Genomic DNA, 22,117 nt, shown 5'->3' with positions numbered 1-22,117 from the left:
CTATGTCTGGATCATCCTCATAAAGATGTATACCAAGCGTACAGAGGAATTGTATGGTCTCTTCTCTGTATACGTTGCGCAGACTAGTCATGAGTGTGTGGAGATGACAGTGCTCGAACATATACTCGACATCATCAGAGATAGCCAGCTCATCTATTGTCTGCTGGCAAGGATACCTCGTGCCCTGAAACTCATGCTGCTGAAATAGCTTGTAATACTCTCTCGGGGCTAACCACTTCTCTGTCTTCTTCTTCTGCATAGACTTGCGAGCTGGGACAGGTGGGTTCTCTTCGAGCTCGTAATCACTGTCTTGATCCTACAACTTCATTGGTTTCTTACCTGAAGACTTATTGTCTCTGCTTCTTGCCTGAGATGGACCAACACCTGACACTTTCTGATATGTAGCTTTCTTCTTCTCCATATAGACTTTGGACATAGACTGAGGAGATGCACGCTTTGTTAGTTTACAACCATACTTCTCACGCATCTCATGCAACAAATCTCTTGACATTATGGTACTGAAACAATTGGAACTCAATCTAAAAGTTAGCTTGTTAGTGTGCCAAATATCAAGATAAAATAGCTAGTTTATAAAGAGAAATGCAAAGAAAAGTAACAGTTAGCAAAATTTTCACTTTCACACTGATTAGAGTGATGCTTGGTCGAGTGAACCTAGTCGGTGAGACAGTGTCGAGTGGAATGAACAAGTCGAGTGCGCTTCCTTGTTCGAGTTAAGACGATGCTATATGCATGAGATTCGAGTGAAGGTGTTCCTTCGAGTGAGGGAGGCGCGCTGGTCGATTAAGGTGAGTACTCGGGTTGCTTTTTCGTCGAGTAAGTGCGTCACTGTTGAATGAATTGAGTGGGTCGAGTGAGGTGAGTCTAGTGGTGAGAATGTGAGGTTAAATCCTTGGCTAGTCGATCGAGTGAAAAGTGGGGAGTTGACGCTCGAGTGAGAGGGTTGAGTACTCTCGGGCGAGGACCGAGTGAGCTTCAATCGTCGAGTAAGGTTGAAGTGAGGGCTTGTCAGTTCGTTAGTCGAGTGAGGCAGCCTTCAGTCGAGTATCTTCTCCGTAGAGTGAAAGGCAACGACGAGATTGAAAGCTTCCATCAAGTAAAGACGAGTATTGTCGAGTGGTGGTGATGTTGAGTGGTGGTGACGACGAGTGAAAAGGAGATGATGATGGTCGAGTGAAAACGGCGGCAATCGAGTGAGTATGGATGCTGGTTGAGTGATAAAATCGAAGGAGATGAGAGAGAGAGGTGAAGTTTGGTGAGAGTGATGATGGGCGAGATGAGGATAAAATATGTGTGATTTGGGTGTGTGTTGAGTGAAATGAACGTTGGGTAGGGTGAGGCACATTTTTTTTTTTTTTTGCTCACTTGACAAGATCACATTAAATAATTGTTTTCCACTCTATATTTTTCACTGTGTCATAACTGATTCTACATCCGCACCTCACTCTGTTTTCAACTCCTCTCATATCATTGCATTACTCCATCTATCTGAAATCCTGACCAACAGAAAACCAAAAACAAAAATCAAAAACACAAAAATCCTAAGCAATATTTACAGGATATCTTTAGGACTTCCTCCCAAGTGAGCTTGTTTAAAGTAACTTAGCTAGACTGTTTTTGCCCTTTAGGCTTTTGGAGGCTCATAGAGATGTATGGAGGACCTCTTGACACGTTGACCATTCACAGTGAACTCGCTGCCATCCTTGTTAAGCAGAGTGATTGCACCAAATGGCAATACATCCTTGATTTCAAACGGTCCAGACCATTTAGAATTGAGCTTTCCAGGGAACAGCCTAAGTCTAGAATTGAACATCAAGACTTGATCACCAGCTTTCAATTCCTTAACAACAATCTTCTTGTTATGAAAAGCCTTGGTTTGCCTTCTTGTAGATTTTGGAACTTTCAAAGGCATCAAGTCTGATTTCCTCAAGTTCATGGATGTCAAGAACTCTCTTTGCTTGGACTGCATCAATATCCAAGTTCAGAAGCTTGATAGCCGATAGCCTTATACTCAATCTCAACAAGGAAATGACATGCTTTACCATACACCAACTGAAAAGGTGTCCTTCCTATGGGTGTCTTGAAAGCTGTCTTGTACGCCCATAGAGTCTTATCCAGCTTGGTAGACCAATCTTTCTTCGAAACACAAACAACTCTTGATAAGATTCCTTTTATTTGCTTGTAAGAAATCTCAACTTGTCCACAGGTCTGGGGATGGTAGGCTGTAGACACCTTATGCTTCACACCATACTTCTTCAACATGGTTTCAAAAACTTTGTTTATGAAATGTGTACCACCATCACTGATCACTGCTCTTGGTACTCCATATCTGGAAAAGATGATGCTCTTGAACAGTTTCTGAACAACCTTGTGGGACTTGCAATGGCTTCAACCCATTTTGAGACATAATCAACTACAACCAGTATATAGACACTGCCATTTGATGGAGAGTTGAACAGTTCCATGAAATCAATTCCCGAATTATCAAAAATTTCTACTTCCAAGATCGGGTTCTGAGGCATCTCATTCCTTCTGTTGATGTTACCCATCCTCTAGCAGGCGTCACACTTGGTGATGAACCTGTTTGTATCCTTAAACAAAGTTGGCCACCAAAGGCCTGCTTGTAGAATGAACTGTTTTGAATGTGGCGAAGTGTCCTCCATATGCGGATCTGTGACAGTGCTCAAGCACTCCCTGCACTTCCCCTTCTGCTATGCATCTCCTAAACAGCCCATCTGAACCCCTTTTGTAGAAGTAAGGTTCGTCCCAGAAGTAATGGTTGATATCTCTGAAAAACTTCTTTTTCCTATAAAGATCCATGTCTGCAGGAATCTCCCCACAGACCTTGTAGTTCACAACATCCGCGTACCAGGGCATACTCTCTGAATTGACTACTAGACATTGAAGCTCCTTCATAGACATTCTTGTTTGATGCATCTTCTTGCATATCTCAACAACCATAAGATGTTATTCAGGCATGGAATCATCAATAGGGACTGTATCTTCTATCCTCAATCAGGAAAGGTGATCTGCAACACCATTTTCTATGCCCTTCTTTTCAACAATCTCCATATAAAATTCCTATAACAGAAGTATTCATCTTAACAGTTTCGGCTTAGTATCCTTTTTTTAGTATATGTGCCTTAGTGCAGCATGGTCTGTTTAGACTACTACTTTTTATCCCACCAAGTAAATTTTGAATTTCTCAAACGCAAAGACTACAGCCAGAAGTTCCTTCTCTGTTGTTGCATACATCTCTTTTGTCTCATCAAGAGTTCTGCTTCTATAGTAGATGACATGCAGTTTCTTCTCTATTCGTTGCCCCAACACAGCCCTATTGCATAATCAGAAGCATCACACATTATCTAAAAAAAATGATCCCAATCTGGATCTTGGAATATTGGTGCTGAGACTAACGCTTCCTTGATCTTGTTGAAAGCTTTCAGACAGCTCTCATCAACTACAAACTCGACCTCCTTGCACAAAAGTCATGTAAGGGGTCTTGCAATTTTTGAGAAGTCCTTGATGAATCTTCTGTAAAACCCAGCATGCCCAAGGAGACTCCTAATATCCTTGACTGTCTTGGGAGGCTGCAACTGAACCAAGACCTCAGTCTTTGCCTTATCAACCTCAATCCCTTTCTCTAATACCTAGTGTCCCTACACTATCCCTTCGTTCATCATGAAGTGGCACTTCTCCCAGTTGAGCACTAGGCTCGTCTCCTCACATCTTGCCAATACCCTGCAGAGATCCAACAAACATGAGGAGAAGGAGGAATACCCTATGGCCCTTCTATATTTTCTAAGCTCAGTGACTAGCAACTCTAATTCCTCATTATTCAAGCTAGCATTCACAATGACAGGATAAGTAGAGTTGGATCCAAGGAATACATACCTCACTCCTGAGGGTAGCGGTTTGAGCTCAACCTTGGGAGCTTTTAACTCTGACCAATCATCATTAGCTAGATGAGTGATCGGGATGCCGCTGACTTCCTCTTCTACTGAGCATACCTCCTTGACAGATTCATCCAATTCTTTAAAACGTTCTGAGTCATCAGTTGCCTTATACGTATTCAGCAATATTTCGTAGACTTTGGTCTCAGCATGAAGAAATCCATCTGATTCATTCTTTGTCAAAGCTGTCTTGATATGATCCTCCTCAACAAGTTCTTATAAAAGTTCATCAGCTAACTGATCCATCTCCTCTATCCAGAACACCTTGCCATTGATCGTTGGTTTCTTCATAGACTCCTTGATGTCAAATGTCATCTTGAAGTTTTCTCCCAATCATAGATAAATTTTTCCTTTCTTAACATCAATGATGGCTCTTGTAGTGGCTAGGAATGGCCTTCCAGGAATCAAGGGATCCTTAGGCTCTTCATCCATTTCCAAGACAACGAAATCTGTAGGGACTTCAACAACACCAATACTTATTGGCAATTTTTCCAAGAGTCCATGCGGGAGCCTCACTGATCTATCAGCTAGAATGAGAGATATGTTGCATGCCTTGTATCTTGTGAAGCCTAAACGCTTAGCCTCGGACAATGGCATTATACTCACTAAAGCTCCAAGATCACATAGGCACCTGCTGAAAGATAGAGGGAAGGATCCAAGATCCTTAAGCTTCAAGGAAGTAATCTTGTTCTGGATAATGGCACTGCATTCATAACTCAATATCACCATGCCTTGGATTTCTTTTGCTCTCTCCATAACCAAATATTTGAGGAACTTCTGATAAGGAGGGACAAGTACGAATGTATCCAGCAATGGCATTCTCAACTCAATCTCTTTCACTTGCTTTTCGAATAAAGCCTTATACTTCTCAGCTGGTAGAGGTGGTTTGTATGGTGGGGGAACGTATCTCGCAGACTTATCTTTGGAAGCTGTAGGTGTTTCAGCATATTTCTCAGCAGGTTGAGGAGCTTATTCAGGTACGGCTTATGATTCTTTCAGATGAACAATTGGATCTTCATTCTGACATACATCCTCCCCTTCCAAGTCTTCACTGTCCTCAGTCACATCAAAAGGTCCTTGTTTGGGAGGCAAGTTTTTACCGCTCCTCAGCGTGATGGCATGAGCAAATTTCTTAGGATTCTGAACAGCTTTTCTTGGGATTTGGCCAGGCTTTGGGGCAGAAGTAGAAGCAGTTTTTCCCTCCATATACTTGATCTTGGAATTCAGAGTCTCAAACTTCATATTCAGATCATTGTATGAGCAGTCCAATCTCTAAGTCAGCTCAGCAAACTTCTTAGCATTGTCCATGGAGCCACTTACTTGTCCTTTGAGGAGTTGCTGAAGCATGTTTTTCATGTCATGGTCTGGGGCCTGAGGAGGTGGAGCGTGTTGAGGTTGGAATCCTAGTGGTGGAGGTGGTCCTGCTAGAGGTTGGTAACCTTGTTGAAATTGTTATTTGGGCACATAACCTTGGTTGTAAGGCACAAATGGTTTGTTTTTCCCCTGCTGCTGTTGTTGTGGAGGTGGATAAACCTGATCTTGGGATTTGCATCATTGGTGCTCCTATAAGACAGATTGGGATTCTGCTTATAGGGATTGTATCCCTTTTTGTATCCACCTTGTTTTGGACATAGCTTATCTCCTCTGATTGTTCTCTCTCCCCATCCAGAATCTGGAAAGAGTCTCCTTCAGAGACGAAATGGATGTTCTTTTGCTGGCTCATCAAGAGTTTGTCCAGCTTATCATTCATAGCTTTCATCTCCTTCTTGTACTTTTCATCAAGTTTTGTGCTTGCCCTGATGGTTCTGTCATAATCCTCATTGTAGTTGCCATCAGATTGGGTTAGGTTCTCAACAAGCTCCCAACCATCGCCGACGTCCTTGTTCAGAAAGCTACCTTTGCTGGCAGTGTCAAGTAACATCCGGATCTTTGAGAGAACGCCCCGGTAGAGAGTTCTGAGGAGAGACTCCTTGGTGAATCCATGGTGGGGGCACTGAGATTGATAACTTTTGAAGCGCTCCCATGCTTTACAGAGTGTTTCACCATTCTTCTGAGTGAACCCAGAAATCTCGTTGCGCAGACGTGTAGTTCTGGAGTTGGAGAAAAACTTGGCAAGAAACGACTGCTTGCATTGATCCCACGAAGTGATAGATCCTAGAGGAAGAGTTTTCTCCCATTGATGAGCTTTGTTACACAGAGAGAATGGAAAGAGTCGTAACTTGAAACCGTCCTCACTGACTCCATTGATCTTGGTGAGACTGCAGAGACGATCGAACTCATCGAGGTGATCCAGGGGGTCTTTCTTAGGCAGACTATGAAATTTATTTTGCTGCACCATGGAGATCAGGCCACTCTTGATCTCGAAGTTCTTGATCTGCACGGTTGGAGGCACTATATCCTGACGATGGGTATGGTTGCGTGGAGCATCACCAACTCCGATCCGTGTAGGTGCCAGTGATGGAAATTGTTGTTGAGGGTTTTCCATCTCCACTTGTGGTGGTATAACTCTGTTCCGTTGCTGTCTTGATGCAGGTACCAAGCTATCAATATAGTCGGAGGGCTGGAACAAGTTCTATGTGCCTTGCGACCGTGTGTGCATACAACTCAAATCAACTTCGCTTGCGAGACGGTTGAGTGTGTCAGTCGAGAAGGAGTAGTTGAGCAAGACTTGTACCTGAAAGAACAGAGTGAGTAACTATATTGAATGTTGAGTAAGAACTTGATCTTAGCAAGTCTGAAATCTCAAATGTAACAAACAAACACCGAAATGGCAGCAGCGCCAAATTGATTCTAGGATTTTACTACCAATTACCCTAGAGTACTATCATGTCATTACAGTACAATAAATATCATTCCAATCAAGTGTGATGCTGGCAATCAAGATATATCAGAAATGATTAAGTCAAGCGAAGTATAAATGATTTTGGCTTTCAATGATCCTAAGCAAACATGTTAATCATGCGATAAATGTAAGGCTTCAAAACATAGACTATCATGCATAAGCTAATGATTATCAATACTAGCAAGAAGACAGAACAGAATAAGCAAATAGCAAGTGAATAAAACAGAAAGCACAAATGGATAGAAGATCCTGAGGATGAGGTTATTGATGTAGGTGGAGTATGCTAAACTACTTAGAGGTGTTTAACGAACGACAAACATACTAATCCCTAAACAATGAACATCAAATACTAGTTAATCCAATCTCTTGGCAGAAACTATCATATTTACAACACTTCCTAATCTCAAATCTCTTTGATGAAACATGAAGCAAATAGGCTTGAAGAAACAGTCCATTAATGTCAATAAACTTCTTAGACATCTAATATCTTAGGCTAAGCGAGTATATCTTTAGTATTAGTTGTTCAGACATTTCATCAAACACTTGGTATGTGCTGAAATGTCTGGGATCTAATTCCACTTGATCAGAGAAGAATTAGCTATGAATACTCTAATCCAGAAGGGAACAAACAAATCTAACTTAAATACTCTAGCAAACTAACATTCTCCACCTAATCTATCACATCCTCAAGAATGCTAACGCTAATCAGACACAAAAATCATGTTAAACATCATAAACCCATAATCCTTTAAAACATACATAATAATAAAGATGACGGGAAGATAAACAACAATGATCAAAGAACTAAGTGCAAACTCTTAATAACTTAAAAGAAATATGAATTACAATTTTCTGGATTGTTTTGGTGGCTAACAACAAAAACCTAAGGGTAAAAAACTTGATCCCTTGGGCGATGCCAAAAGAGACCTATTTATAACCATGTTTGGGCAAAACTTAAAACATAAAACGCCAAGTAAAAAGCGGTTTAAAAGTTGTAGTGACCCTGTTGGTCGAGTGAGTGTGTCGAGTAACACATAAATTCTTCTCTGCATCATTACAACTTACTCGACCATGTATCTTGAGTGAGTGTGTCGAGTGATCTTTCAGTCATCTCCTACTCCTTTGCTTTGCTCGATCGTGCCACTAGAGTGTGTGCATCGAGTGATAGGTGATTATACTTCGCTTCCCTTCTGCTCACTCGATCAGCTACTCAATCGTGTACGTCTGCTGCTCACTCGATCGTCGATGTATTTGAAATGTATCTCTGCAGCTTACTCGATCAGATGCAACATCTACACTTGGTCGATTTGTTCTGATTTGCTTCTTTTCCCTTGGGTAAACACATGTTTATGCACAAACACTACAATGCATGCAATGCAAGGCCTAGATTCTACAAGTGAAGCAAAACAAGGCAAATATGCATAAATAATCAAGTAATGAGACCTAGAATGACAAAAACAATGCATAAAACTAGTGCCAAAATGAGTAAAATCCATACACATCAATTGCTTGTTATTTCTTGCCTTCTTGCTTGTTTATCGACCCTTTTAGTCCTGATTTCTTGCGTAGAATTTATTGCTTGTCAATGTCCTTAATTTCAGATCTGTAGATTTGATCGTTAGGTAAATAATATGTTTCCTCGGCAGTGGTGATGCGTGTCTCGAAGGGCTGACCTTTGTTGTCGCTCAGATCTTGACCATGGTGCTTGGTTCCTAACTCGCAATTAGCCCAAGGAGTCTAGACCATAGCAAACGATAGGAGCCGGAGTTAGAATATCTTTCATATTTTTGCAAAATATTACTTTTCTATTATGTATAATTTTCAATGGATTCAACTAAGTATTCTTTGGTAACTTTTTTCTTGTAAAACTTTACTAGAAGTAATAAAGAGCATTTTTGGGTAAAATGACGAGTTGGATCTGAATAAAAACTCCCCTTCCTTCCGTCGGCCTCATCCGGGTTGGGGGAAAGAGTTCTCGTCCGTCCCGACCGGAAGGGTTGCAAAGCCTGGACGATCGCGCGAACGAAGAGGGACGGCTAGCCTCGAGCGCATCGGCCATGGTTATCCCGACTTACATGTATCCTTCTTTGGGAACCTCGACCGGCAGCGTTCGGACGGAACCGTCAACTGTGGTGTCCCGTCCGGGTCGTCATATTTGGCTCATCCGGCCGTGCGGCGACGGTATGGGGGCATTACATAAAATGTATTATTTATACACAATAATGGATATATAAGAAATTTAATGAACGACCACAAGTTTGATTCTTCGATTTTCTTAGGGCATATTAATCTATTCCATTAATGATTAAAGAATTAAATTTGTAGCCTCCATAATGCTGCATTTATTTATCTCTTTATCTTTGTTGCCCAAATTGTTTCAACCTCGTATGTACACACTCGTTTTGTTCTTGTTTAATTTTTTATGTGTTGATCATTGTTTGTGATCTTACATCTAGACCTTCTCTAAAGATCTTAAAGAAGTTGTGGCTACCGTCTTATACGCATTAATTTGTATTATAGTTCCTGAACAAAGTAAGCAGCTGAAAAGAGTGGCTTCCCTACAAATAGGAAAGGCTTAACCTTAGAGAAGTTTCTACAAAGTCAGCTTATCACATAGCCTAGCATGTAAGGAGGTTGATGTTTTTCTTTTGTATGATCCAAAACATTAGGTTACGAAGATTATTTAGTTTATTAAATGTAATACATGTTATTTATGTTTTGTGTAATAAATGTTTTTGAAACTTAATCCAATAAATAACATGTATATAAAAATCCCATTAAATATATTTTGCAAAACATGGTTTAAATATGCAAATTATAAATTAATTATATTAAATCTATATGGTAAAAAATGGTACAACAATAAAGAAAACATCACTAAACGTGTATGATAGTACCATATATTCTACTATTCGAGTACCACTATTTTCTTCTACAATACAAAAAAGATATTAACTAAAATACGCTATTATAGGGTACATTAAATAGCATAGCCAAATTACATTATTGTATATGATCACCCTAAGATGGTTTCGACAAACACATCGTTTATAAATGCCCCGGCCCAACAAAAACAAGGGCCCTAGGGCAAAAAAAAAAAAGGGAAATTGTATTGTATTTACCCAGATAAAGTTTTTATTCACTATATGTTGAAGATAATTTCATAATTAGTTTTGCTTCTTCTAGACAATTTTAACCCTATAATCATGAGTTAGCTGATAACTGAATTAGCACGATTAATATAATTATACATTTAAATAATAATTTATTATTTTAACAAATAAATTATATTTAATAAGGAAACAAAATCTGTACATCTTTAATAAAACATGGTTAAATATATTTTTGAGGTTTAGATTTTATAATTAAAACAAAATTATATATCGGTTTGCGTTTATAAATGGGGCTTAGGGTTTAGATTTTACAATTAAAACAAAATTATATGTCGATTTGGGTTTATAAAGGAGTGGTTAGAGTTTAGATTTTACAATTAAAACGAAATTATATATCGGTTTGGGTTGATAAAATAGTGCTTAGGGTTTAGATTTTACAATTAAAACGAAATTATATATCGGTTTGGGTTGATAAAATAGTGGTTAGAGTTTAGATTTTACAATTAAAATGAAATTATATATCGGTTTGGGTTGATCAAATAGTGGTTATATGTGTACATATTTTGTTTCCATAATTTTTTCTATAAATTATATATCGGTATGGGTTGATCAAATAGTGGTATAGTAAATGAGTTAACACGGTAAATATAAACTTATGACATAAATCATAAATTATCGGGATACAAAACAATTTAACACGATATATTTATAAACTTATATGTATATATATATTGTTATCATGGTAATTCAATAGTTATTCATCTAACTTATAACATGATTTTACTTATGTATTTGATAAACAGTATTGTCGATACTTATATCATTATCTCGCTAAATAATTTGTTAGATGCGAAAGATTATTTTTGTTCACTTATACAAATTGATGAGAGAGAACTAATTATATATTTAACAATGCTATATTCTTAATTTGTTGGTCAACTGAGTATAGAAATTTAATTCACCCAAAAAATATTTTGTACCCTCTAAATATTTCTTTTTTTTTGCCTTATTAACATAAAACCTAAAAAATTGGGCCTTTTTCTATTTTATTCTTAGCAAATAAGTTTTTTCTATTTTTTTACTAAAAACGGGCCTTTATACATAGGGAGGGTGGGGGAATTGGGCCCTTTAACACTAAAAAAATATTTTAAAAATGAAAATACTAGGCCCTTGGGCCGTCATCCGTCTGCCCTACCCATTTGAGCCGGGCCTGTTTATAATTCCGCTATGTAAACAATATTATAGCGTTTTATGTGTGTTAAGAATGTCTAGATATCTTGTAGTGTATAGAAGATCTACCCTTAGAAGATCTAAGAATGAATAAACACAACGTGACACTGTTGAAACTCTATTATACATATGATCTTTACTTTCTACCCCTACCATCATTTGATAAATATTTCAAAAAATATTTAAAAATAAAAACATGAAGGGTTGATTGGGTGATTCATTTAGGACGAACATGGAAGATAAAATATCCTGCAATAGATAACTTAGTTATTATTTTGTTAAAAATGTTATAAAATAAAATAAGAGTTACTCTACTAACTCACCTCAATTTAGTATTGAGGTAAATTTTTGGGAGACTATGAAGTGGCAGAAGGAGGTGGTAATATATGGTAAAACATTTAACACACAACTAAGTTAGCAGGATAAAGACAAAATAATTGATAATCAAAACATAGTTTTAAGTGGATAACCCAAGTTTTAACTGAAGTGCCGATAGAAGATGGAGAGACGAGGAACTCAAAACATTCTAAGCGAGATAGATCAAAGGTTAATATGTTAAGAAGTTATTTTGCTAATGCAACTCAATTTGGTCTTGAGGTGTCGAGTTGGGATATTTCGAGATGGTAGTCGGGATAGAAGAAGTAGGGTAAAAGAAATTACTTCAAAAAGTTAGTGGAGTAAAGGTGGTTGTTAGCGGATAACCCAAGACATAACTTGAGATGCTGTTTTAGATGATTTTGGAAGGGTGGGAAAGTCTGCAAATCCTAAAGAGTTGAGTCGTTGGTTAGAATGTAAGGTTACTAAAACAAAACGAAAGTTATTCATATACATCAATTTGGTTCTGAATAATATCATTGCGCGTTTTATGTTAACTCTTTTGCCATGCTAACTTAGTTGTTTGTTAACTCTTTTTATCATGTATCACCACCTTCTTCTGCCAGTTTTGAAACTCCCAAAAAAACACCTGAATACCAAATTGACGTGATTTTGCAGAGTAACTTTTGTTTTAATTTATATTATTTTTAACAAAGTAATCTTTGAATTATTTATTTCATGATGTTCTTACTGATCTTACTTTTGCTAATGAACATTTTCTATTTGCTAACATCTATGTTACCGCATTAAAATTGTATCATAACAATTATCAAATGATAATATTGTTATCCTCCATTTAATGCTTCTGCTTTAGCGATAAAATTTCTTAGGATGGAAGGGTTATATCTGTCTATTTCAGCCAATCTTCAAAGAGAGCCCATCGGCCAGGTGAAGAGTAACGACCACAAATCCACTTCACTCCACTAGTTCACCCACTTCGATTTATAGAGAGCGCCATTTGGCCAGCTACAGATCTCCATCCTCACCACACTTATGGATCCATCCCCTTGGTTCCTACATCATCTGGTATCAGAGCTAAACGCTCCAAATCAGGTTTTATCTATCCTTTACTTTAGTCTGTCAATTTTTTCGTTTTTTTTCTGTCTGTTTGTTTTCTTTTGTTTCTTATTGAGATATGTATTTTGTTGTTCTATTTTGCTTGTGTATCTTCTAAAAATAAAACCCCATAAATTTTTCATTTAAATCTGGTTATTTAGTTGTGTAAGACCGTTCTTTTTCCTATATCTTTTTATTTTGAGTTTTAGACCTTTCAACTTCATGTTAACTTGATCGATTTGTTCTTTGAGAGCCTGCTATGTTTTTTAACATATGAGAACAAGGAGGAGACGTGAACATGGCTCAGATGCGTGCTGCTATTCAAACTAAACTCCAAACTCTTGGAGATCGACTAACAAGGATTGAACAGCTAGCACCTTATCGAAGAGAACCCAATAGAAACAACAATGCTCGTGGAGTAAATCATGTAGAAGATGAGTTGTTTGATGAAAATGAAGATCCACCAGGTTACGAAGCAGGCCATAGACCAAGAAAGCAACATAACCGAGCTGGAGGTAGAGAAGAGGAAACAGGGCAAGGAAATAGAGATGTGAAGCTCACAGCGCCAATCCAAATGAATACATTGATTGGGAAGGCGTATGGAGTATATCTTTGAGTACTACAACTAGTCGGATCAAAGAAACGTATCTCTAGTTGCTGCTCAACTGACTGAAGTTTTTTTAGCTCGTTGGGATAGAGATGTGTCTGAAAAGAGAAGGCATAGACATGTTCCAATCATAACTTGGGAAGATATGAGGTTTCAATTGAGGAAGAGACAAGAACACAACACATTTTTCTATGATTTTTCCTACAAAAAATTTGGTAAGAAATATTTCCTACCAAATACCTACCAAAATTGTACAAATAACAGAAATCGTAGGAAATTGAGAGAAAAATTACTACAAAAACGGAAGTTAGAAAGTCCTAGGAAAATTCTTACCAAATCCTACAAACAAATTTGTCATAAGAAATATCATAAGAAATTAAAAGGAATATGAAAGGCAAATGTTTCAAAAGAATTTGGAAAGAAAGTTTCTTTCAGTTTTCCTACGAATTTCTTCAAAAAAATGTTCCGTATGTTAATCGAAGGATTATTTCCTACCAATTTCTTACAAAATATATTTTTATGCCTTTATATCATAAGTCTCGGATCTTAGCACTTAGATCTAAAACGTACTTGAAGTAGGGAGAACTTGAATTTTTTTTCCTAATTCATCACCCAATTTGCAAAGGCGGTAAAAATTTTCATTCCATTTTCCTACAGATTTTTACAGTTGTTTCATTTGATTTTGCTACGATATATGCGGTAGGAAATCATTTATTTTCTTGTAGTCCCTACTTATTGTTACAAAGATTTACAGAAGAAAATTTGGAAACTTACTCAAGGGTCTAAATATGTTAAAGAATATTTTGATGAGTTTGAAACGCTTAAGAACATATTGGAGACTGAGCATTCTGAGGAGACCTTGATGGGGCAATTCATAGACGGTCTACAAGATCGAATTGCTAGGAAAGTGGAGAGAGGAAAACCTAGCATGATATTGACGAGTTGCTGCATCTTGTAGTTCAAGCTGAGCAACATAACAAACGGAAAAATCTCTCACAAACCGGAGCAAATCTACTTAGAATCAACAACCTTACATATTTTTGGACAAAGGAAAGTCTATTGAGACAGAATCCAGATTCAAAAGGCCTTTACCAGAAAGTTCTAAAAACTCCAATCTTGGACAAGGGAAGACTCAAATTCAAAAACATTGTGACATAACTTGTTTTAAGTGTCAGGGTAACTTGTTTTAGGTGTCTAGAAAAGAACATTATGCATGGGATTGTCCAAACCAGCGAGTCATGATTTTAAAAGGCAATGGAGAATATAAGTCTGAAGATGAGAAGGAGTTTGAAGCTTAAAAACTCAGTAAAAGATACTATGCACTACGCGGACACAATAGAACTTCTAGTTATAAGGAGAGCTCTCAACGGTCTCTTTGAACCAGAGATTACCAAAGAGAAAACATCTTCCACTCTAAGCGCACTATCTATTCTAAGGTATGTAGTTTGATCATTGATGGAGGTTCTTGTACTAACGTGGCTACCAATTATTTCGTTGATAAGTTAGGTCTTCAGAAGACAAAGCATCCTCAACCATATCGACTTAAGTGGCTAAATGATGACACTGAGTTTTAAATCAATGAGCAAGTTGTAGTGCCATTTAGCATAGGGAAGTATGTAGGTCAAGTTTTGTGTGACGTGGTTCCTATGCAAGCTGGACATCTACTTTTAGGTCGTCCTTGGCAGTTTAATAAAGAAACACTACACAATTGTTTATGTAACACCTTTTACTATTTTGAAATCTCTTGGTCCTCAAACACAGGTGCAACTAATGATCTTTAAGGAAGCTTTGTTTTCAGGTCTTGAAACGCAAGATTTACCAGCTACTATTATAGAGCTTCTTGACAAATTCAATGATGTTTTCTAGAAGATATTTCACCTAGACCACCTACTAGAGGAATTGAGCATCAGATTGATCTGGTTCCAGGGGCACCTTGGCCAAACTGAGCTGCTTACAGAGTAAATCCAGAATAAGCAAAGGAGCTAGAAAAACAAGTGCAAGACTTGATGTCTAAGGCTATATCCGTGAGAGCTTAAGCCCATGTGTTGTTCATGTTCTTCTAGTAACTAAGAAAGATGGAAATTGGAGAATGTGTGTGTATTGCCGAGCTATCAACAATATCACTTTCTAGTATAGGCATCCAATTCCAAGGCTTGATAACATGCTAGATCAACTCAATGGAGCAACTATCTTCTCAAAAATAGATCTAAGGAGCGGTTATCACCAAGTAAGGATGAAAGAAGGAGATAAATGGAAAACAGCGTTTAAAACAGAACAAGGGTTGTATGAATGGCTGGTCATACCATTTGAACTCACGATAGCTCCAAGTACATTCATGAGACTTATAAACCACGTTCTAAGGACTTTCATCTGTAAGTTTGATGTGGTTTATTTTGATGGTATCTTGATCTATAGCTCTAATCTTGAAAACCACTTACATCATCTTGAATAGGTTCTTGAAATGCTTAAGGTTAAAAACTTTAATGCTAATCTTAAGAAATGTACATTTTCCACTGATCAAGTTACTTTTCTAGGATTTTTTTGTAAGTTCTTAAGGTTTGATGGTTGGTGAGGAAAAGATCAAAGCAATACAAGACTAGCCAACACCATCCAACATTGGGCATGTTAGAATATGGTCTGGCTAGTTTCTACAGATGATTTGTGGAGGATTTTGGTACCATTGCTGCACCACTCACCTTGGTGATCAAAAATAATGTGGAATTTAAATGGGTTCAAGCTCAAGAAGAAACATTCAATAAGCTAAAAGACAGCTTCACACATGCGCCTGTTTTCGTCCTTTTTAACTTTGATAAAAAATTTGAAATTGAATGTGATGCTTCTGGTATAGGTATAAGAGCTGTCCTAACTCAAGGAGGAAAATCAGTTGCATACTCTAGTAATAAACTTAGTGGAGCTTCCCTCAGCTACCCTAATTATGATAAGAATTTCTACGCATGGGTAAGGTCTCTTGAAACTTGGCAACATTATTTACTATCAAGAGAGCTTGTTATATATACAGATCATGAGACGCTCAAGCATCTAAGAGGACAAACAATGCTTAAGAAGAAGCATGCAAAATGGCTTGAGTTCGTAGAGATTTTTCTTTATGTAATCAAGTACAAGAAGGCTAAGGAGAACATTCTAGCTTAAGCATTATCGAAGAGATACGCTCTAATCAGTACATTGGAGGCTAAAATCATGGTATTCGAAGATATCAAAGAAATATATGAAGATGATCCAAATTTAAAGAAATATTCAAGGAACCCAAGAAAGCTGCTTATATATGGAGCATTATACCAGCATAATGGATTCTTGTTCAAGGATAAGAGGTTTTGTATTCCATAGGGGTGTATGAGAGAGTTGATAACAATAGAAGCATACACATGAGACATGAAAGATTCCCAAACCTGAGAAAGTCAAAGCTTGCATCGCGAGGAGATGGTCCCTTTTGATTGCTAGAAAAGATCAACGATAATGCTTACAAAATTGAACTATCAAGTGTGAGATGAATATCTCTTCTACTTTCAATGTTACTAATTTATCTCCTTTCAATGCAGTTGCACTAGTTCTGAGGTAAGAAACATTTCAAGAGGGAGGAGATGATGAAGACATTGTAACTGATTTCACTGAATCTGAGGAAGATATCATCAATATTCCCACAATAAATCAAGCACCAAGAACTAAAGCAGGCAAAAGGAAACTAAGAGAGGAGTTAAACAAGTTTGTAGAGAACCTCATTGTCATCATGGAGCATGAAGAGATTCAAGAAGATGAGATTAACAAGAAGTGCTAGAAAATATTCAAAAACAAAATACTTCCACAAATATGTTTCTAATCGTTCTTGATGGAATTAAAAAAACTACTTTGTTTAGCATTTCAGAAAAAGAGAAACCCGCCAATCTAGAAAATCCGCCTGCTTAAGAAGATCAGTTGCTACAAGTAAAAACCCGCCAGGTTGCAATTTGCCATGTATGTTTTGCTAGTCTAGTAAAAGCGTGTTTTTTCTCTCTTTTTGCAGGAATATGACAGTTGCCTTTCTTTTAAGTGTATTTTCTTTTAAGTCCTTTAAGGTTTTGTTGTTTTGCAAGTTTAGTCCATTTATTATGTAATAATTTTGACCCTAGAAGGTCCCTAGCTGCTGGACTCTTATATAAAGTCCCTTCTCAGATATGTAACTCTTTAAGTTGAATGATATAAAATGAATGTTTTCTTAAGTTTACTTCTGGGATAGAACCAAACACCCTCTCCTCCTTCTTGTGTGTGATTCCTTGAATATTGAGTGTTATTGACCTTTCACAGATCATTGTGGTGTCTTTTAATCCACCATATATTCATGTCATTCTCTGGATTTCAAAAAGAGCCCATCGGCCACGTGAAGAGTCACCACCACAAAATCCACTTCACTCCTCTCGTTCACCCACTTCGATCTATAGAGAGTGCCCTTCGGCCAGCTACAAATCTCCATCTTCCACCACACTTATAGATCAATCCCCTTGGTTCCTACATCAATACACACTATTTATAATTTGTGCAGGTAATGGAGGGTTTCCCCAACAGCTATGCTTGTAGTTAAGACAATTTTTGCTAATTTTCCATTTCTGTTGTTTAAGTAGTTTCTTTTTCTTTCAATTTCGAGTCTAGTCTTATTGTTGTGTCGTTTTGCTTTATTTTGGCCCTAGGGCTAGCTGAAGAACTCCTTTATAAAGTTTTTTTGCAGCTTTGTAACATTCACGCTTTTTCAATGAAGACTCAAATTTTCTTCAAAGCCGCCTCTTTGAAACCCTTGTTGCTTTGTTCTTGGATGTGTGATTCGTTCTAAGGAGAGAGTATTGATATATCAGAGATCCTTCCATCATTTGTGTGGAGCAATCAATCAACTTCACAATCCCCCTGTTTGAACCAACAAGAGAGTGCGTCAAAGCTAGTTTGTTAGTTCCCATATTGATTTAAGTCTTGTCCAAACAAGCCTTGTCTTATCATTCCCATCCATTGAAGCCTTGGAGAGAGCGTTATAGCCAGCCAAAGTTTCCCATCAATCCATCTGTTCCTCCTAACTAAGTCTTCTATTCCTAGCTATGCTCTTTTAGGAACTGTTCATTTGTGAACGTAAATATAATATCTAGATATTGCAACTGAACGCATCTATACTATTAAAGTTGAAGTACCCATTGAATTTACACTATAGTTTCAAAATGAAATAATTATCATTCCTAATCGGGTTTACACGCGGATCTAATTATTCAATGGATATGTTAATCGGGTTTAGAGATTTAATCTCTATCGTTCATTTTTTCTGTTGATAAAAAAAATTAAATTTGGTTTTCAATATTAAAGGAAAAATAATTATTACGTTTGATATTTAACTTTATTTATAAGATACAATGCCTAAAATTTAGCTTGATTGGCAAGATTTTATTAATTTTAAATATTTTATCAGGATCTTGAACGAAATACTAAACATGAAATATTTTAATATTCCTTTTAATAGAAACATGGAATATTAGATTATTTTTTTAATAGAAACTACCAATTTTTTTTTTGAATTGCCATTCAATATTAGTTAACTTTTTAAACTATTTTAATATTTAACTGGACGTCTGGACCTACCTAATCAATCTATATTAACATTTTTTCAAATAATTTGTTGTTATAACTTTTTATTCGTAAAAATTTGTATAAAACTTTTGCCATTTCATTAAAAATTAAAAATTTGAAGGATTATTTATTAAGGAATCATTATCCTGTTCAATTTTCTTTAGCACATAATCTTTTTTTTTTTGAAATATCTATTATGGTAAGATCAATTTCGCACAGTAAAATCAATACAAAATCAGCCAAAAAGGCTAAAATATCTCGACTAACACATACTTTCCTTTTAATCGATTGTGATAAATGTATAACACAAACAAAAAAAGAGGAAATATTTTCCTTTGACATTGATGATGGATTTTAAATGTAAGATATTCTATATCCCCTATATAGTAAAAGAGAAATGCACTTTCTCTTCCAAAAAAAAATAATTGTAAAATTACCAAAAACCTTTAACTATGAATACCCTTTGTTCTTTCATTAAGGGTACAAAAGACAAAAGACACGAATCGGGTCGGGTTACTTTAAGAATGTATAACCCGAAAATTTTAATTGGATAGTAGCCACAAAGACATCTTTAATGACCAAATCTGTTGGACTACGATGTGAAAGGCCTTCGAATTCAAAATCAGTAGCCACTATATGGTGAGAAACAAGGCTTATGGGCTACAATATCAAATGGGCGTCGAATACCAACAATTTATTGACATATCCATTATCCACAAATGATTCTTCTCTTTTGGCAATAATATGCATATGGAAGGGCCGTGGACCATTTGTCTTGGTCGGGAATGAGAATGGTGCTTTTACGGTTCGATCGGCTTATGCTCTACTTAGCGGGGATAATGTGGAAGGGCCGAATATGGCTAGATTTTTTGACAAAATTTGGAAGGCTAAGGTTCCCGAAAGGGTTCGTGTGTTCTTATGGCAGGTTGGACACCAAGTCATCTTAACGAAGGAGGAAAGGAAGAGACGACACATGGGTGATTCTGATGTATGTCAAGTGTGTAAGTTAGCCACGGAGTCTATAATTCATGTTTTGCGTGACTGTCCTGCGATGAAAGGGCTATGGAAAAGGCTGGTTCCGAGAAGAGATCATGAGCGGTTTTTCAAGGGGTCGATACTCGAGTGGGTGTATACGAATTTATGTAAGAAGGATGGGTTGGGAAGTGAGGACTGGGACGTGCTGTTTTCTATGGCAGTTTGGTGGGGGTGGAAATGGCGGTGTATGAATGTGTTTGGACAACAAGGTCATTGTCGGGATAGGGTGCAATTTGTTAAGACTATGGCAGCGGAGGTCGTTCGAGCTCAGGCTTGCCTCGGAGGAGACTTTTCGGCAGGGGAGAGAGTGGAGCGGCAGATAGCATGGAAGCTTCCATCTGAGGGATGGGTTACGGTTAATACGGATGGTGCCTCGCGTGGTAACCCGGGTCAAGCAGCGGCGGGAGGTGTAATTAGAGATGAGATAGGGAGTTGGCGAGGTGGTTTCTCACTTAACATTGGCATATGCTCGGCACCAATGGCGGAGTTGTGGGGTGTGTATTATGGGTTACTTATTGCATGGGACGGAGGGTTTAGACGTGTGGTGTTGGACGTGGATTCCGTTCTGGTGGTGGGTTTTTTGCAGTCAGGGGTGAGTGATGCTCATCCGTTGGCGTTCCTGGTACGTTTGTGCCAAGGCTTTATATCAAGGGACTGGCTAGTCCGGGTTACTCATGTGTATAGAGAAGCTAATCGTCTGGTGGATGGATTAGCGAACTATGCGTTTTCTTTAGCGCTGGGGTTTCTTTCTTTGGTTGGATGCCCGAGTGAGCTCAATTCGATTTTGTTAGAGGATATGTGTGGGACTTCGATTTCACAGACTGTTCGGGTGTAATTTTTTGTTTGTTTTGAGTACATTTTAGGAGACCTTGTCTCCTTTTTCATACCAAAAAAAAAATATATGCATATGGAAAAAATCAATTTATTTTAAATTCTGTTTTCGACATATTTAAAAATCTGGACACAAAATAAATAACTTGTAACTGTGGAAAATTTTTAAAAATTTGATTTACGATAAAACATTACAAATTAAGCACTATTTTAAAAATAAAATCGGAATGACTCATAATATAATAGACAAACATATTTTTATAAATATAAATTAAGGGATATTCATCTGTTAAATCAACAACCGTTTGCTTACAATGATAACTTACAATATTATTAACATCTACGGTGGTCCAGATAATATAAAATGAGTACGTATTTTTTTTTTACATAAAATGAGTACGTATATTTTCACTTATTAGTTAGGCCTGGACATTCGGGTTTTCGGATCAGGTTCGGATAGATCCCGTTCAGGTATTTAGGTATAAATCTAATTGATATACTCAAAATTATAATTATAATATTGGATAACTAAATGCTAATAATGTTAATTATTAATAATAATTTAGATATTTGTATATTGTTTGGGTTTTGTGGATACCCATTCGGGTAACGGGTATTACCCTAACCCTAATCCGAATCCACATGTTTATTAATATAAATCCCAACAAGGTTATTTACACATACCCGTACTCTATCCGAACCAATTTTTTTGGGTCGAGTATTCGGGTTCGGTTTTTTTGCCCAGCCCTTATACACATTAATAACTACTGCAAAAAATCACTGATAGGGTAAACTAATTAATTTGGGAACTACTAACATAACCAATAATAAAATTTAATACCTCCCACAAATTTTAGATAAAAATATGCAAAAATTACAACTTTCCCTCGCGCTGTAGCGCGGGTGCGATCCTAGTTTTTTCTTATAACCTAACAAACCTAAGTAGTCGACTTCAAGTACTATAAATAATCCATCGTATACACAATATGATACCATTGTCGTTGTTTACTCTTTTTTTCTTTACTCCTATATCATTTTTTCGGATTAATATTGTTTTGTTCAATGTGTTTTAATCAAAATTAACATTTTCTTTCAGTTTCTTTATTATTTCTTACTTAAATAAACTAATAATAACTATGTATTTTATGAAGGATTCCAATTTAACATAGTTAGCGAAGCCTAAGCAAGAGAAGTCTAAACAGGGAAAGCCTGAAAAAAGATTCATATGAAGAATTGGAGTATAAGCCAAATGCAGATTTTAAAGAAAAAGGGTCTTCAAAATCTGGATTACGAAATAATGAGTATAAATGTAACTGGTAAGACTAAAAATAAAATTTCCTACAAAGATTTCATGAATTTTGTGTACACGTTAAAGGCGTATGTGGCCATTAATTATTTAAAAAAGCAATATATTTTAAGATGTAACGAGACAAAATCAATAGAAAAAAGGGAGCCAAACTTC

The 22,117-nt window shown here is 36.9% G+C and overlaps 2 protein-coding genes and 1 non-coding gene across 3 annotated transcripts; 1 reads left to right on the top strand and 2 right to left on the bottom strand.

The window, feature by feature from the left end:
• Positions 1–1,642: 1,642 nt before the first annotated feature.
• LOC111831055 lies at positions 1,643–2,280 on the bottom strand. Its single transcript, XM_023784566.1, has 2 exons — positions 2,068–2,280; positions 1,643–1,981 (listed from the first exon to the last, which is right to left on the bottom strand). Exons 1-2 carry the CDS (start codon positions 2,278–2,280, stop codon positions 1,643–1,645), a joined length of 552 nt encoding a protein of 183 aa, XP_023640334.1.
• A 1,397-nt stretch (positions 2,281–3,677) lies between these two features.
• On the bottom strand, positions 3,678–6,456 carry LOC111831054. The gene is made up of 6 exons (XM_023784565.1): positions 5,505–6,456; positions 5,292–5,410; positions 4,997–5,207; positions 4,332–4,900; positions 3,913–4,172; positions 3,678–3,861 (listed from the first exon to the last, which is right to left on the bottom strand). The coding sequence occupies exons 1-6, from the start codon at positions 6,454–6,456 to the stop codon at positions 3,678–3,680; spliced, it is 2,295 nt and encodes a 764-aa protein (XP_023640333.1).
• LOC111831263 lies at positions 5,948–6,054 on the top strand. Its single transcript, XR_002834514.1, has one exon. It is a non-coding gene; the product is annotated as a small nucleolar RNA R71 (small nucleolar RNA).
• Positions 6,457–22,117: the final 15,661 nt, after the last annotated feature.

This window comes from Capsella rubella, unplaced genomic scaffold, assembly GCF_000375325.1.
Source record: "Capsella rubella cultivar Monte Gargano unplaced genomic scaffold, Caprub1_0 scaffold_4, whole genome shotgun sequence".
Taxonomy (NCBI): Eukaryota; Viridiplantae; Streptophyta; class Magnoliopsida; order Brassicales; family Brassicaceae; genus Capsella; species Capsella rubella.
The sequence above is the reverse complement of the archived record's forward strand: the minus strand, read 5'-3'. Positions and strand labels throughout refer to the sequence as shown.